The sequence below is a fragment of the Sphaeramia orbicularis genome, chromosome 24 (assembly GCF_902148855.1).
Source record: "Sphaeramia orbicularis chromosome 24, fSphaOr1.1, whole genome shotgun sequence".
NCBI lineage: Eukaryota > Metazoa > Chordata > Actinopteri > Kurtiformes > Apogonidae > Sphaeramia > Sphaeramia orbicularis.
Window position 1 is genome coordinate 23,920,420 of NC_043979.1, and position 14,433 is coordinate 23,934,852.

Below are 14,433 nucleotides of genomic sequence, written 5' to 3' on the forward strand. Positions count from 1 at the left end.
CACTGAAAAATGTAATAGAATCTCTATTAATTTATCAGAATACATTGGTAACTACAGTGAAAACATGCAGGATTGGGAGGCATGCAACAACATGATACTTAACCCATAAAGACCCAAACAGCCACTGGCGACTGATCTGAACTGTTTAATACCTGTTAATCCACTAATTCTATCAATACATGTAAATAATTGGTGTAAAATGCAGTTTGTCGTCATTTCATGGTCATCAGATATGACCCATTTGGACGTTCAGAGGCTCTGTAGTGAACGTGGAAACACCATCATCTTCTACAACATTGATTCACTAGTAAAACCCATGGAGTTGGATCAATGACAGTGGATGGAAACACTTGTTTTTATGTTCAGTTATTGATATTTTTGCTGAAAAAGTCACTTTTTCTTCAGTTTTCTCTGTTTCTACCTATAAATTTACTCTGAACTTTAATGAACTTCTACATGATCAGTGAATTAAATATAGAAAAACATGTGATTTACGCTGAAAAAAATGCAAAATATTGCCGATAATATTTAAATAAATGGCGATAAATCACTTAAGAAAGGTTAAATATAAAGAGAAAATTCCCGTGGGAACTGTCACAAAAGTAGCACTGGATCTTTATGGGTTCATATTTTGTTTCGGATCTAATACTTTTCTAATGCCAAGAAATTTCACAATCTCTGTTTGAACAGAGGGCCCGCTGATAACAACAGATCCAGCTCACAGGTCAAATAAATAAATAAACTGATTTTATTTTTGCCTTCTTCCAATGTGAAGGGCATCGCTCCACAAACTGAACATGATTAAGGTTTATGGTGCATGGATGTCACAGCAGGAAATGAAACTGACCCTGTGTTAAAGGTAGATGCAAGGACATACACGGAGTATGATGAGCTGAGTATGTGGGTGAAATCCAGCTGGACCAAAGCTGTCAGGAAAATAGTACAGTGCATTAAACACAGCCACACACATATACACTGTCATGTGATTGAGACATATTTTGGGTGTCTCTGTCCTCACCTCAAGTACAGTGAGGTGAGGTTAGATGGAAAGAGGGAGACGGAGAGGGGAGAAAGAGAAGGAGGAGCCAGAGTCGACTGCAGCAGAAAAATGAGCAAGCGTAGGAAAAGGGGGAGGGCAGAATGGTGATGAGGGACAGTGAGGATATGAAGGAGAGAGAGTGAGATGGGAGAAGGGGAGGGTAGGCAGCATCTGCTCACTGCAGAGTCTTTCATTGATAAAGTAGTGCTGGTTTGAGCCCGAGGACTGAAGCTGGAAGCATCACCTCATCATGCACTCACACACACATAGACTTCCTGTGTGTTTGTTTACAGGCTGACACCACGCAGGCATCAACACATTCTGTCACACTGCACTCCAAACAAATGCACCACAAAGAAGCGCTCACACATACACCCACACAACAGTCACATGCTCTAATGGGACCGGACCACAACATCATCACCATCATCATCACCATCACAGCCTCTCTCGTTTTCTCTCCTCCGTCTTTTGAGTGAAAACAAGGACACCTGTAAGAGAAGCTGGAGTTCTGCAGATCTGATCCAGCGTCAGTTTTTCCCAAAGTCTTGCCTTGTTGTTGGATAAAAACAGGCTGCAGCAGGACGGTGGAACCAGCCGACACACCAGCATAAAGGTACGGGAGGAAGGATGCAAGCATGTGCGCAGGATTTTATACACAAACAGATGGCACGCACAGTTTAGAAGGATTCAAAAACACACTTTATGTTCAATATGATCATGCATGCTCCAGTAAACTTTACACATATCTGATAGTTCACTGAGATCTCAGGTTTTAACGTGACTTTTGAGTGTGAAGCTGTAAACAGAGCGTTTTCCTCCTCACAGCAACAGGAGTTGGCACCCTTTCCCTCCTCCTCTTCCTCCTCCTCCTCCTATTTCTCATCATCTTTAATGTGTATCTCATGACACTTTTTTTGTTTTACCCTATGTTTATTTCTTTCCTTGTTCCAGTAATTTCCCGTTCATTACAGTCCCACATTTTGGTCCATCTGCCTCCTCCACCTCCACCTCCACTGCCACCTCCTCTCATTCTCCTCCTTGTATCCCCTCACACAGAAGCATCTCCCTCATTCACCGTCCCGCTCTTGAACGCTAAAGCCACAGCCTTCTCCTCATGCCTCACTCCTTCTCCTCTCTGTTTCAATCCCTGCCAGTCTGCCCGTCATCCTGGGATCTACGGAGGCAAGCGGAGTGCCGGTGTCGGCCATGAAGCTGGTGAACGGGGGAGGAGGAGGAGGTGGTGGTGGTGGAGGAGGAGGTGGAGGAGGAGAGAAGACCACCTTTTCCTTTAAGAAGTGTTCTGCCTTTCAGTTTGTCAAGAGAAAGGTGAGTTTGGAGGGGGCTCGCACTTACAGATACACACATTTTGGGATGGACTGGGATGCTTTTGTGAGGTTGTGAGTGTCGTGCCCACACATGCACCCACACAATAAGAGAGAGGGAGAGAGAGAGAGAGAGGTGTATTGGCTCAGAGAGGAGGTGTCACAGCCGGAGTGTTCTGTGTTCTATGTTCTGTGTGTGTGTGTGTGTACACGCCAAAGATGATGTCATTGTTGAAGCTAAGCCGCACTAATCAGGCACAAGACTCAGCTCCCCGTGCATCTGTGTTGACTGTGTGAGTGTGTGCCACAAAAACACTGTTGCATTAAACAACCCACAAGTGTAAAAAAATCCTGACATCACTATATACGGCTGTGGTCCTGTAGTTTAGGATCTGTTCAGCATGTCCTGCCTTATGCTGCAGTGTGATCACAAGGCTCATTTGCTGTGTAACGTTAAAGGTTTTAATAGCTTCCTTACTTAGTGTGTAAAAAAAAGAAAAGAAAAAAAAAAGGTAAAAATCAGCTACTGTAATTAATGGAGCAACTTCTAAGAATGAAAACCATGTTATACTTATAAAGAGGTGTAACTAATGGCTTATATTTTGCTTTGTCTTTTTTTTTTTTTTTTTTTTTACTAACTATTTAAGCCTTTACACGAGAATACACCACCAGTTAGTGCTTTGAACAGATTCAGAGCTAGCTGCAGAGTATTTAATTGTAATCTAACAACAGCTACTGCAGACTCATTTTGTCTCTTAAAATTATGATCTTCAAGGTTTAATCATTTTTGATATTATAATGGTTTGTGTGTCTTGGACTATGCGACTATGCTAATTTGTCAACTGCAAAAAAAAAAAAATCCAAAAAATGTCAATAACTGTAAGTCTGTTCATTTTAAAGTACAAAAACTCTTGAATGCTTGTTAATATAGTAACAGTTTCTAATAGCTTTTAGTGGTATATAACATAGTGGTATACAATCGCGAAAAAAATTATTAAACCACCCTTTTTTTCTTCAGTTTCTTGTTAATTTTAATGCCCGGACAAATATAATGATAACAACAAAAATAGCTCATAATAGTTTACTTTCAGAGCTGATATCTAGACATTTTCTATGGTTTTCTTGATAATAACCAAAATCTATGGCATTGTACAGTACTGACAAAAACGGTGCTTTTACGCATTCCGTGTTTTCTTTTCTGTCTCTTTTAGTCACATGATACACACAGGAGTTAGTACTTGATTGCATAACCATTGTTTTTGATTGACTTTTGATGGTCTAATATTTTTTTCCCGACTGTATGTCTGTAGTTCAGGTGGTATTTGCTTACAGGACATATTCTCCATGGCATCAATTTCTGCCACACAATGCTTATGCAGGTTTGCAATGAACACCACAACATTTTTTTCTGCCCAGAGTTGCATCATTCATTCATTTATTTATTTATTTATTTATTTATTTAACCAGTATTTGTTTTGATGATGAAAAGTTGAGTAAAGTCTTCTCCATCACATCCCAAACATTCTCAATGGGGTTCAGGTCTAGGCACTATGGAAGCCAATCCATGTGTGAAAATGCCTGAAGGACTCTAATAGTTTGATCCTGATGACTCCTGGTTTTGTCATCTTAGAATATATCCCTGTCATCAGAAAATAAAAAAAAACTCTGCTGATGTTCAGAACAGTTTATTCAGGTTCAGCTGACCTAATTTTTTGGCCACATAACATTACTGAACTTAGATCTGACCAACTGAATCAACCCCAGATCATAACACTGCCCCCACAGTCTTTTACTATAGGCACTAGGCATGATGGGTAATCACTTCATCTGCCTCTCTTCTCACCCTGATGCACCCATCACTCTGGAACAGGGTCAGTCTGGACTCATCAGACCACAAGACCTTTTTTCCATTGAAACACAGTCAAATCTTTATGTTCTCTATCAAACTGATGATTGAGAAGTTACTTCTGCACCAGTTAGAGTTAAAGAACTTGTTGCACCTGAAAATTATTAATCACAGCTGTAATCCAATGGAAGGCTCTTACCTATTTGCTGAGCTGAATCCAGGTGTTGAAGTTCTTTGTTTTTTAAAGGGAAGGCAAGGGGTATTGTTTTTGGTTCTGTTTGTTTTTTTGTTTGTTTGTTAACACTCTAGGAGCAAAACTATTGGTTGAATTCATACCAAATTAGGTTATAGATTGCCAGTGACCCAGAATAGATCTTATTACATTTTGGGGAAGGTAGGTCAAAGTTCAAATTTTTAATGAATTTTTAAAATCTTTTTTTTTTTCCCCATTTACTTATAATGGGCAAAATTTCACATGTCTTTAGCAGCAAAACTATAGGTTAAATTCATACCAAATTGGGTTTATAGATTGCCAGTGACCCAGAATAAATCTGATTACATTTTGGGAACAGTAGGTCAAGTTCAAATTTTTTATGAATTTTTTAAAATCTTTTTTTCTCCCATTTACTTATAATGGGCAAAATTTGAAATATCTATAAAAACATCAATTTTGATTCAATTTTCTTCAAACTTGGCACATATATAGAGGCAACGGATATGCTGACATATGGATAGACATGATGGCATCAGGTGGATCGATGCCAAAATAAGCTACGATATATACAAGGGGCGGGGTTTGTTGTGCCTGGCACCACTTGTTGTTTTAAATCATTTCAGTAATAGAGGTAAATAGAGACAAATGTTACAGGTATAATGCCTTAATGTAACCAGCGCTGTCATGCTGCTGTTCATGCTGAATCAAAAATTACAAAATTATTTGGTATTGTCGGTGGTAGTACATGTACTGTGGCTAAATTTCCATTAAGGTTTGCTACAGCCACTCACAACATCCCAGGGTTAAAAAAAAAACAACTCCACTTCCACTTCTTTATTCTTTATACTAAATCTGAATAATTTGCAAGCGATTTACATGAGATCAAAAGAAAACAGAGAGATATGACTGTGGGGTATGAACGGAAGGAAATTATTCACATTACTACCTGCCTGTGGAGGAGAAGTGGATTAATGCATTTATTCAATAATCACTGTATTACTATGGGAATATGGCAGAACATTACATTTTCCCATTACCCCTGTGTAATAAGATAAATGTGATCGCAAATAAGATGTTTATCCGACTGGTTATTGTGTTCAAGTTACTGCATTTTCAGAACAAATAATCAGTGAATGTTTACTTGTTCTGATTTGTAATACCCTCAGGTTGTGAAGTACTTTTGTTCTCGTTGGTTTGAGTCACTGATTAGTGTTTTTGCTTGTAGTAGAGTTGTCCAAAATGTGTGTGTGCTGTAGTGTGTGTTGGATTCAGATGGCGTACAGTATGGTGTGGATCACTGATGACTCTCTTGGTGAATATGGGCAGATTGTCTTGTGTTAACACCCACTTGAAAACACACATGCACTCCCACAGGCACATTCTGCTGCAGTGACTCTCCCATGGGAATTTTTTTTTCTTCCGTCAACAAAATATGTAAATATAAGCATTTATACTTTCTTATCCGTTCTAGTTTTTTTGTATGTGTTTATGCTGCACATTTATGCGTAAATCTAGTTTCCCTAAAATCCCCCAGTAATAGAGAGAAAATAAGGCGATATGCATCAGCACGCATCCTCAAATTAGAATTTATGCCTGCTGTTGTTCAGAGTTTATTTGTCCCCTCCATTTGTCCCTAAATAAGCCTAATAACATAATGGTCCAAGTATGAGTCGGGACAATGCTCTGCATCATACAGATGAGTAAGGGAAATGAAGGAGGGAAATATAAAATCAATAGCCCTGTGCAGTGTGTGTGTGTGTGTGTGTGTGTTTTCATCTGTGATTTGCAACCGTGCGTTTGAGACGACACCAGCTGATTCACAACTGGAAGACGAAAGGCAATAATGAAGAGGCCATTCTATTAACCTAACACAGCTACTGATATAGACGTGGTTTGGCCGATGAAAATTTCAGTAAATAAAAATATGAACAAGTGGTGCCAGGCACAACAAACTCCGCCCCTCACATGTATTGTAGCTTATTTTGGCATCGATCCAGCCGATGTCATCATGTCTATGCGTGTAGTGATGTCAGCGTATCAACTGACTGTATATATGTGCTATAAGTTTTAAGTAAATTGAAACAAAATTGATGTTTTTATAGACATTTGAAATTTTACCATTAAAAGTAAATGGAAGAAGAAAAAATATTGTAAAAATTCATAACAAATTTGAACTTTGACCTATTTTTCCCAAAATATAATGACATCTATTCTGGGTCATTAACAATCTATAAACCAAATTTTGTATGAATTCAACCAATAGTTTTGTTGCTACAGACGTGAAATTTCACCCATTATAAGTAAATGGGGAAAAAACAGATTTAAAAAATTCATAAAAAAATTTAAACTTTGACCTGTTTTTTCCCCCAATGCAATGACATCTATTCTATGTCACTGGCAATGGGTAAACCAAATTTGGTATTAATTCAACCAATACCTTTGCTGCTAAAGACATTTGAAATTTTGCACATTATAAGTAAATGGGGAAAAAAAAAGATTTTAAAAGTTCATAAAAAATTTTTAACTTTGACCTATTTTTCCCAAAATATAATGACATCTATTCTGGGTCATTGACAATCTATAAACCAAATTTGTAAGGAATTCAACCAATAGTTTTGTTGCTACAGACATGTGAAATTTCACCTATTATAAGTAAATGGGGGAAAAAAACAAATTTAAGAAATTCATAAAAAAAATGAAACTTTGACCTATTTTTCCCCCATTCTAATTAGATCTATTCTGAGTCACTGGCAATGGATAAACCAAAATTTGGTATTAATTCAACCAATACCTATGCTGCTACAGACATTTGAAATTTCGCACATTTAAAGTAAATGGGGAAAAAAATATTTTAAAAATTCATAAAAAATTTGAACTTTGACCTATTATTCCCAAAATGGAATGACCTCTTGTCTGGGTCACTAGCAATCTATAAACCAAATCTGGTATGAATTCAACCAATAGTTTTGCTGCTACAGACATTTGACATTTCATACATTATAAGTAAATGGGGAAAAAAAGATTTTAAAAATTCATAAAAAATTTTAACTTTGACCTACTGTTTCCAAAATGTAATCAGATCTATTCTGGGTCACTGACAATCTGTAAACCCAATTTGGTATGAATTCAACCAATAGTTTTGCTGCTAGAGTGTTAACAAACAAACAAATAAAGAAACAAACAAACCAAACCAAAAATAGTACCCCTTGCCTCCCCTTCAGGGGGCGGGGTAATAAAGAAAGCAAAGATCATTTACATCCGTTTCCTGAATTTCATCTCTGTGTGTGTTTGCGTTCCTGAGGTGAATGCTACAGATGGCACCTATCATCAGTTTCATCATCGGTGTGACACGTTAAAACAAGAGTAATGATGGCACAGTGTTTGATTCACAGGATAATGTCAAAGCCTCTCTCACCACAACTTGGATGTGAAGACAAAAAACAAAAGAAAACTCATCTAATTGGATATAACGTCAGTCATGCTTAACCTTAGTCTTGTTCAGAAATAGTATGTGGTAGTGTTTTTATCACTGGACTTTCGTGTCAGTCCAACAGTAGCTTGGTTTGTTTTTGTCCTGACCTGCTGGAGTGGTTTTTCAACTCCAGGTCTGTTTTTCTTTAGGCCCGACATGCTCTGACATGCTGTCTGGCTACCCTACGACTCAGGCATTCAATCTCTCTGTGAGTGCTGGTGTGTTTGTCACAGCTGTCTGGACGCCGTGCTGCTCGCTCGCACAGGCTACTGCCCTGTGGTGTGTGTTTGCTGAACATTCGAATCACACAGTAGGATGAGCTTTCATAAGACCTCACGTTTCCTGTGTGTCCTTGGTTCTGTTTCTTTTTCATCGCTGCCAATCCTCTGTGTAGATAGCACATGAACACACATAAAGACACACTGGGTTTTACCGTCAGTGACTGTGTTTTACCGGGAAGTCTTAGTCACTGAAGGAGTGTTGCATGAATGCAACAGAGGCGATTTCTCATAGACTGCAAAGGAAGCTCAGCTTCCCCTAAAATTACAAAAATTAAATGGTCAAATATGTACAGTTGTGTTGACAATTCATTGACTACAAATGTGTTAGAACACGTTCATCTCACAGACGAGTTTGTTCTGAATCAGCTTTATCACAAATCAACAGACTCGATGTTGTTCACTTCTCATACATTCCCGTTGCGCTGTTTTCTCATACGATCTATGGTCAATGCATTTGCCCGTAGACGCTCAGCGTCCATGCACTTCAACGGGACTGAGTGGAACAGTTTTTTCATTCCCTCAAAACTGGACGGTAATTGGATAAATGCCATGATGTTGTCCCGCCCCCGGACGCTCGGCATCTCTGGGGGTGAATGGAGCTGTGGGCGGAGCTCGGCTGGGCTGGACGCTGGGCTTCCACGTGCTGATTGGAGGATCAGTCGAAAGGCTGAATCCTGTTTGATTGACAGGTATTTTGAGATCTACTCCTTCACTGAAACAGTTCAGTTTAATACCGTCAAGCATTCTGCTGTGAAATGGAGAGAAAAACCACTACGAAATTACTCGTTCATTTCTTGCACTGTAAATAAAACACACTCATCCTATTCCCTTTTTTCAATTTAACATAATTTCAACGTTTTCTTGTTTAGTTGGCACGATAAGGTCACTGACTATTTTCTTAAAAAGGAACAGAGGGCCAAATTTATGTTTAAATAACTTGACTTTTTTTTTTTTTTATGTAAGCTGACAATGAGCTTCCCCTCTCTGATAGATGAGCAGCCGCCACTGGCATGCAATATGTTTACTTGCAACAGCTTGTGCATGTGTTTGTAATATTATTAAATATACTCATCTATCTATGATGAGCCATACTTCTGTATAGCTGTGCATTATGAGCATCTGTCAGTGACAAAGATGAAGGGTTTTAATTTGCAATGATTCATCATTATAGCAAACATTTGGATTAATCTCACCTCTGTGGACCAGATTTCCAGACTCTAGCAAGTATTATTGACATGAACCCTTTAACCCCTGACGTGTCTGTGGTGCTTGTTCTGAATGTATAATTTATTTTAAATATTCATAAAAATTCAACCGTTTGCTTCATAGTAAAAATTTCAAAACATGCTGATAGAATAGACCTTGTTCTTTCCATAGATATCTGAGCATGCTCAGTGCACCCCCCCTACCGCCTGTGTAATGGAGGGCAAAACACAGAGCAGTCAGTGAGACTGACTCACTATAGAAATAGATGTTTTTCTTACACTGTTTTCCATGGGTTTTTTTTGTTTGTACTGTTGTTTGCGGTGTTGTGATGATTTTCTTTACTTTTTTAAATGTCTTTTTACCCAGTTTTGACTGTGTAACTGCTTTTTGGAGTACAACTAGGTGCCAAAAAACAGTTGGATTGATTTAGAAAAAAAAAAAGAGCCTCAAAACAAAAACTACAGGGCCAAAATTCAAATACTTGTTATTCACTGTTTCAGTTCACAGTTCATGTTCAACATCCTAAATCTCTTATTGATGTACATTCTGAGAGCCTTATTTAGTAAAAACCTGTCAAACTTCAGTTCCTCTCTTTGTCTTTTTCTGTTATTCCACCTGTTTTGACCATAAAACACACAGTAAAACAAAACCACTGAAGCAAAGGAACACGAACACATACTCACAGCAGCTTTTATGACACTGAAACAGACGCAAATTCACAGCAGCTTGTTTAATTAAAATAATGTTTCAGGGGTTAAAGAGTTAAAGTGTCAGAGAGAAAGTTTCTGTAGAAACTTTCAGGCAAGATCAGACATTTTTCTTTCATTTTTCATCAGTATTGTGCTTTGTGACAGCAACATGTGACAGGTGTGTGTGTGTGTGTGTGCGTGTGTGTGTGTGTGTGCATTTTACTGTAAGTGTTTTCTCTTTCTCATTTCATATGTTCAAAGTGTGACATTGTAGTATCAGACCGGAGAGGCGATTCGTGCCTCTTTGAAGTACAATTCTGTGCCTGTGTGTTCCACTCCAATTGACATGTAATCAGGGATAACATGACAAACTCCTTTTTCTCTGATCAAAGGTTGGAGCTGCCAGGGTTGAGGTGTATGTTGGTGAATGGGAAGCAACTTTATTACTCAAGATAGACGAATAAAAAGAAAGGGAGCCACTAAAAAATTTGATCAAAACACAACCAACCTTTCTGAAGGGGATTTTTTTTCTCACGCAGGTACGAAGATGGATGCGAAACCCTAAAGTGAATGTAGAGAAGACTCAGGGGAAAGGTCTCTACCCATGTCCGAAGTGTCCACTGGCAGAGGATCTGTGGTACACCCACTTCCCCTCACCGTACGGCTGCTGCCACTACTCGGGTCTGCAGGGTGGGCAGTACTACCACCAGGAGCCGTCGTCACCGTGCCCTGCAAGTGGACAAACCAGCGACCATGACAAGAGCAAAGGCTGTAAGGTAAAGACAAAGACCATGAAGCAGCGGTGGAAGACTATCCTTCATTTCATTTGTAAATGTAAAAATACATACAGTGTAGATATACCCTAATATATCAGACAAAATCACTAAAATTTGGGAGTAAGTCATTTGTTGATGCTAATTCTAAGCTAACAAACACTAATTTCCACAATTTGAGGACTTGGGTAAGTTTTTCCACATTCCTTACATTTGCCTAGTGTCTTCATTTGCTCTTCTACAGCAGCAACAATGTGTAACAGTAACTATTATTTGCATAGAAACTGAGTTTATGCTAAGCTAATGCCAAACTTCAAACTGCAGCACAGTTTGCAACACAACTTTACATGAGCACTAATTGACAAGGACCATGACTCAAACAGTGGGACCCATAGACTTACACTGAACCTCTTTAGAAATACTAATCATTTCTTTTCAAGGAGTCATTCTGACTTTTTTTTGTTGTTGTTGTTGGTCCCTATAATAAGTATTATTTAGGTCCATTTTTAAGTTATTGTGCTGATAAGTTTATTTAATTAATTTTATACTATACAATACAATACTAGGCTTGGGTTTTTATCATGTTGGATGTGGATATTAGCAATTGATGAAAGCCAAAATCAATTTCCTGATAGACAGCTTGACTGTAGGTATGGTTAACATGTTACCCTAACAAGTCCAGAAAATCACTTTGTTATGTAAATATTTGCAGAATGCCAGCTTACAGACTGTTTTTCCTGGTCAATAATCAAATATTGAGCACTGGTTCGTCCATCACCCCTCAGAGTTCTCTACCTCTGTTGTTTTATCCAAATATGGTCACTTCTGGGTCCAAAAACCTAACATTCAAACATTCACACAGTGGTAAAAAAAACTCCATGGATTAAATCTTTAAATAAATACTTTTGTACTGAAAGTATTTCTGCAACACGTATTTCCATACAACAAAAATTAAAGCTGTTATTGTGCAGAATCGCATATTTCAGTGTTGTTACAGAATATTAGATTAATATAGTATTTAAGTTTTTATACCTAATTACAGTCAGACCACCCTTGTTTTCTTGAGTTTTTTGTTCATTTTAATGCCTGGTACAACTAAAGGTACATTTGTTTGGACAAATATAATGATAACAACAAAAATAGCTCATAAGAGTTTAATTTCAGAGCTGATATCGATCCATTTTCCATGTTTTCTTGATAATAACCAAAATCACTTCAGTTCTTACATCAGTATCTATGGCACTGTACTGACAAAAACAGTGCTTTTAGGCATTCCACGTTTTCTTTTCTGTCTGTTTTAGTCACACGATACACACAGGAGTTAGTATTTGATTGCATAACCATTGTTTTTGATGACTTTTGATGGTCTAATAATTTTTTCCGTGACTGTACATGCAAAGCCATTTCTGTGTTTTCATTTTGGATATCTTGCATATTACTGAGTATGTAGTAGCAGTACTTCTTATCAAAAATGATCTAGTGGAGGATAAAGATGAATCAAATAGAAATACTTACTTTACTTATAAATAAAGCACACAATAATTGCTCTTAAGGACAGTACTTGAGTGAAAGAAGTTTACCTTCCACCACTGCGAGTCATTTGAGTCATTTGTATCACTTTTCACAGACATTTTACTTTTTTTTTTACCCTTCATTTAACTCTGGTGCCATTTATTACTGTTATTATTAAATCTATTCATTATTACATTGGTATAAAACATATGTTGTGGCCAAATAAACCTCCTAGGGACAAGAGGTTAAGTTCAGTATATACATTTATTATTCAGATCAGTATAACAGGTAGGATTTAGTAAATTTCCCTTCTAGTGACCCACAGCTGCTCCAGACAGACAGGATAAAGCCCCCTTATCATCAATGGTGGGCCTTTTAAAAGGGACAAACAGAAGGGAAGAGATAGGAGACATCTGGGTGTGTGTGATCTTCAATTGTACATATGAAAAAAGCAAATAACTACGTAAGGTACTTCCCTCCTCAGTAGACCATATGCCACATCACATAACAATTACATTAATGTATAAGGGGACATATAAAGAAAAAAACTCAACACTAGTGGTTGGCTCAAACACACTCCACTCTATTCACAGTGATATGACTGCAGGTGTCCTGGCTGTCCTTGGTTACGTAACGGCAATTATAAAAGCTATCCCACTGCCTATCAATCAACGTACCCATCAACTGGTTCCCTGTCTGCGTACACTAGTGTTACCAGTCCTGGGAACAACAGGAGAGAGTGAGTCATCAGTGTCCCAGAGAAACAAATAAATCACACTCTACTGTTTGTGTTTGCATGTCCAAGCCAACGTATGCAGAGGCCGAGCAATGTTGTTGTCTGCCACTTTACTTTCTTTTCTCCAGTGCTATTTTCTGTTTTTGTTTTTTTTTTTTTTTCATTTGGTTTCATTTTACTTGAGTTTTCTTCTAGGCCACTCTTCATCTCTCCATCAATTCCACCTCTTGGCCTCACTGGCAATAGATCTGTCACCAATGTCTCAGTGGAGATAACCGGTGTGTGTGTGTGTGTGTGTGTGTGTGTGTGTGTGTGTGTGTGTGTGTGAGGAGAATTAATGGGTGTTGCAGGGAGGTGGGAGCAGGCTGGGGGGTTAAAGAGGAGGGGCCTCAGTGGTGAGTCATCGCCGCTTTTCACTGCAGAGTGTAAGAGTAGCGTGTGTGTGTGTGTGTGTGTGTGTGTGTGTGCAGTGTGGAGACATGACTGTAAATGATTGACAGTATAACTTACAACATACATAAATGTTGGAAAGCCCATTTCCTGTATTTGACTTTGTGTGATATTGCCAAATAGTCCATGACAAAACACTGTACACGGACGTCACGTTCTGTTCCGTACAGTACGTCCCATATCTTTGTCCACTGTCCAAACACTTCACAACTCAGCCCCTTGAAGTGGATTTAGTACTCACACCAAGACACTAGTGGAGCGTGACACTTGTTCAGCAAATGGTTCGGTGACAGAAACATTCCCCTCATATGCAAAACACAGCGCTGTGTTCTCCAGGAGGCCACCCACGGCCTGACTCAAATGCAAATGAGCAAAGCATCACTATGAAATTTGTCAGCCCATCAAAGTGAACCGTATCAGATGCTGTCTAACAAGTGCCTCGTACTCGGACTTAAGAAACCGGGAGGAAGTTGCCGAGAGGCTGCTGTCACATTTTGGAGGAGGTGGGGATGGAAAAGACAGACTGTGCCATGTCAGCTTACTCTTAACTGTGCAGAGACAGAAGGGAAAGCTCCAGGGACATTTGTCATGGTCTAATATGTTACTCTTTATTCTTTGATTTTTAATGCTGTTGGAAATGTTAAAGCCCATTGTTTTGCCTTGAGTGTCCTGTGTTGTTGAGGAATGCATGTTCAACTTCATCCCTTTTTCACATTACACTCATTGGAAGCAGAAATTTCAAAAATCCTTAATCTGTAGTTGGCAGTAAAATATTGTTACATAGCTGTTTGTCTCCGGAAGAGCTGCATGTAAACTGTTTTCCGAATCCTCCAGAGGCACAAAGAAAATGAATTGTGAACACTCCTTATTCCCTTTGGACAGTTAGTCTT

General features: G+C 38.5%; 1 protein-coding gene across 1 annotated transcript in view; it reads left to right on the top strand.

Annotated features, from left to right (window-relative positions):
* Positions 1-1,230: 1,230 nt before the first annotated feature.
* Positions 1,231-14,433, top strand: part of sgk1 (serum/glucocorticoid regulated kinase 1) — a 52,149-nt gene continuing 38,946 nt past the window's right edge. The window contains exons 1-3 of the mRNA XM_030128521.1: positions 1,231-1,655; positions 2,197-2,368; positions 10,612-10,848. Coding sequence (XP_029984381.1) covers positions 2,249-2,368; positions 10,612-10,848 — 357 coding nt within the window. The 5' untranslated portion in view covers positions 1,231-1,655; positions 2,197-2,248. The remainder of the gene's footprint in view (positions 1,656-2,196; positions 2,369-10,611; positions 10,849-14,433) is intronic.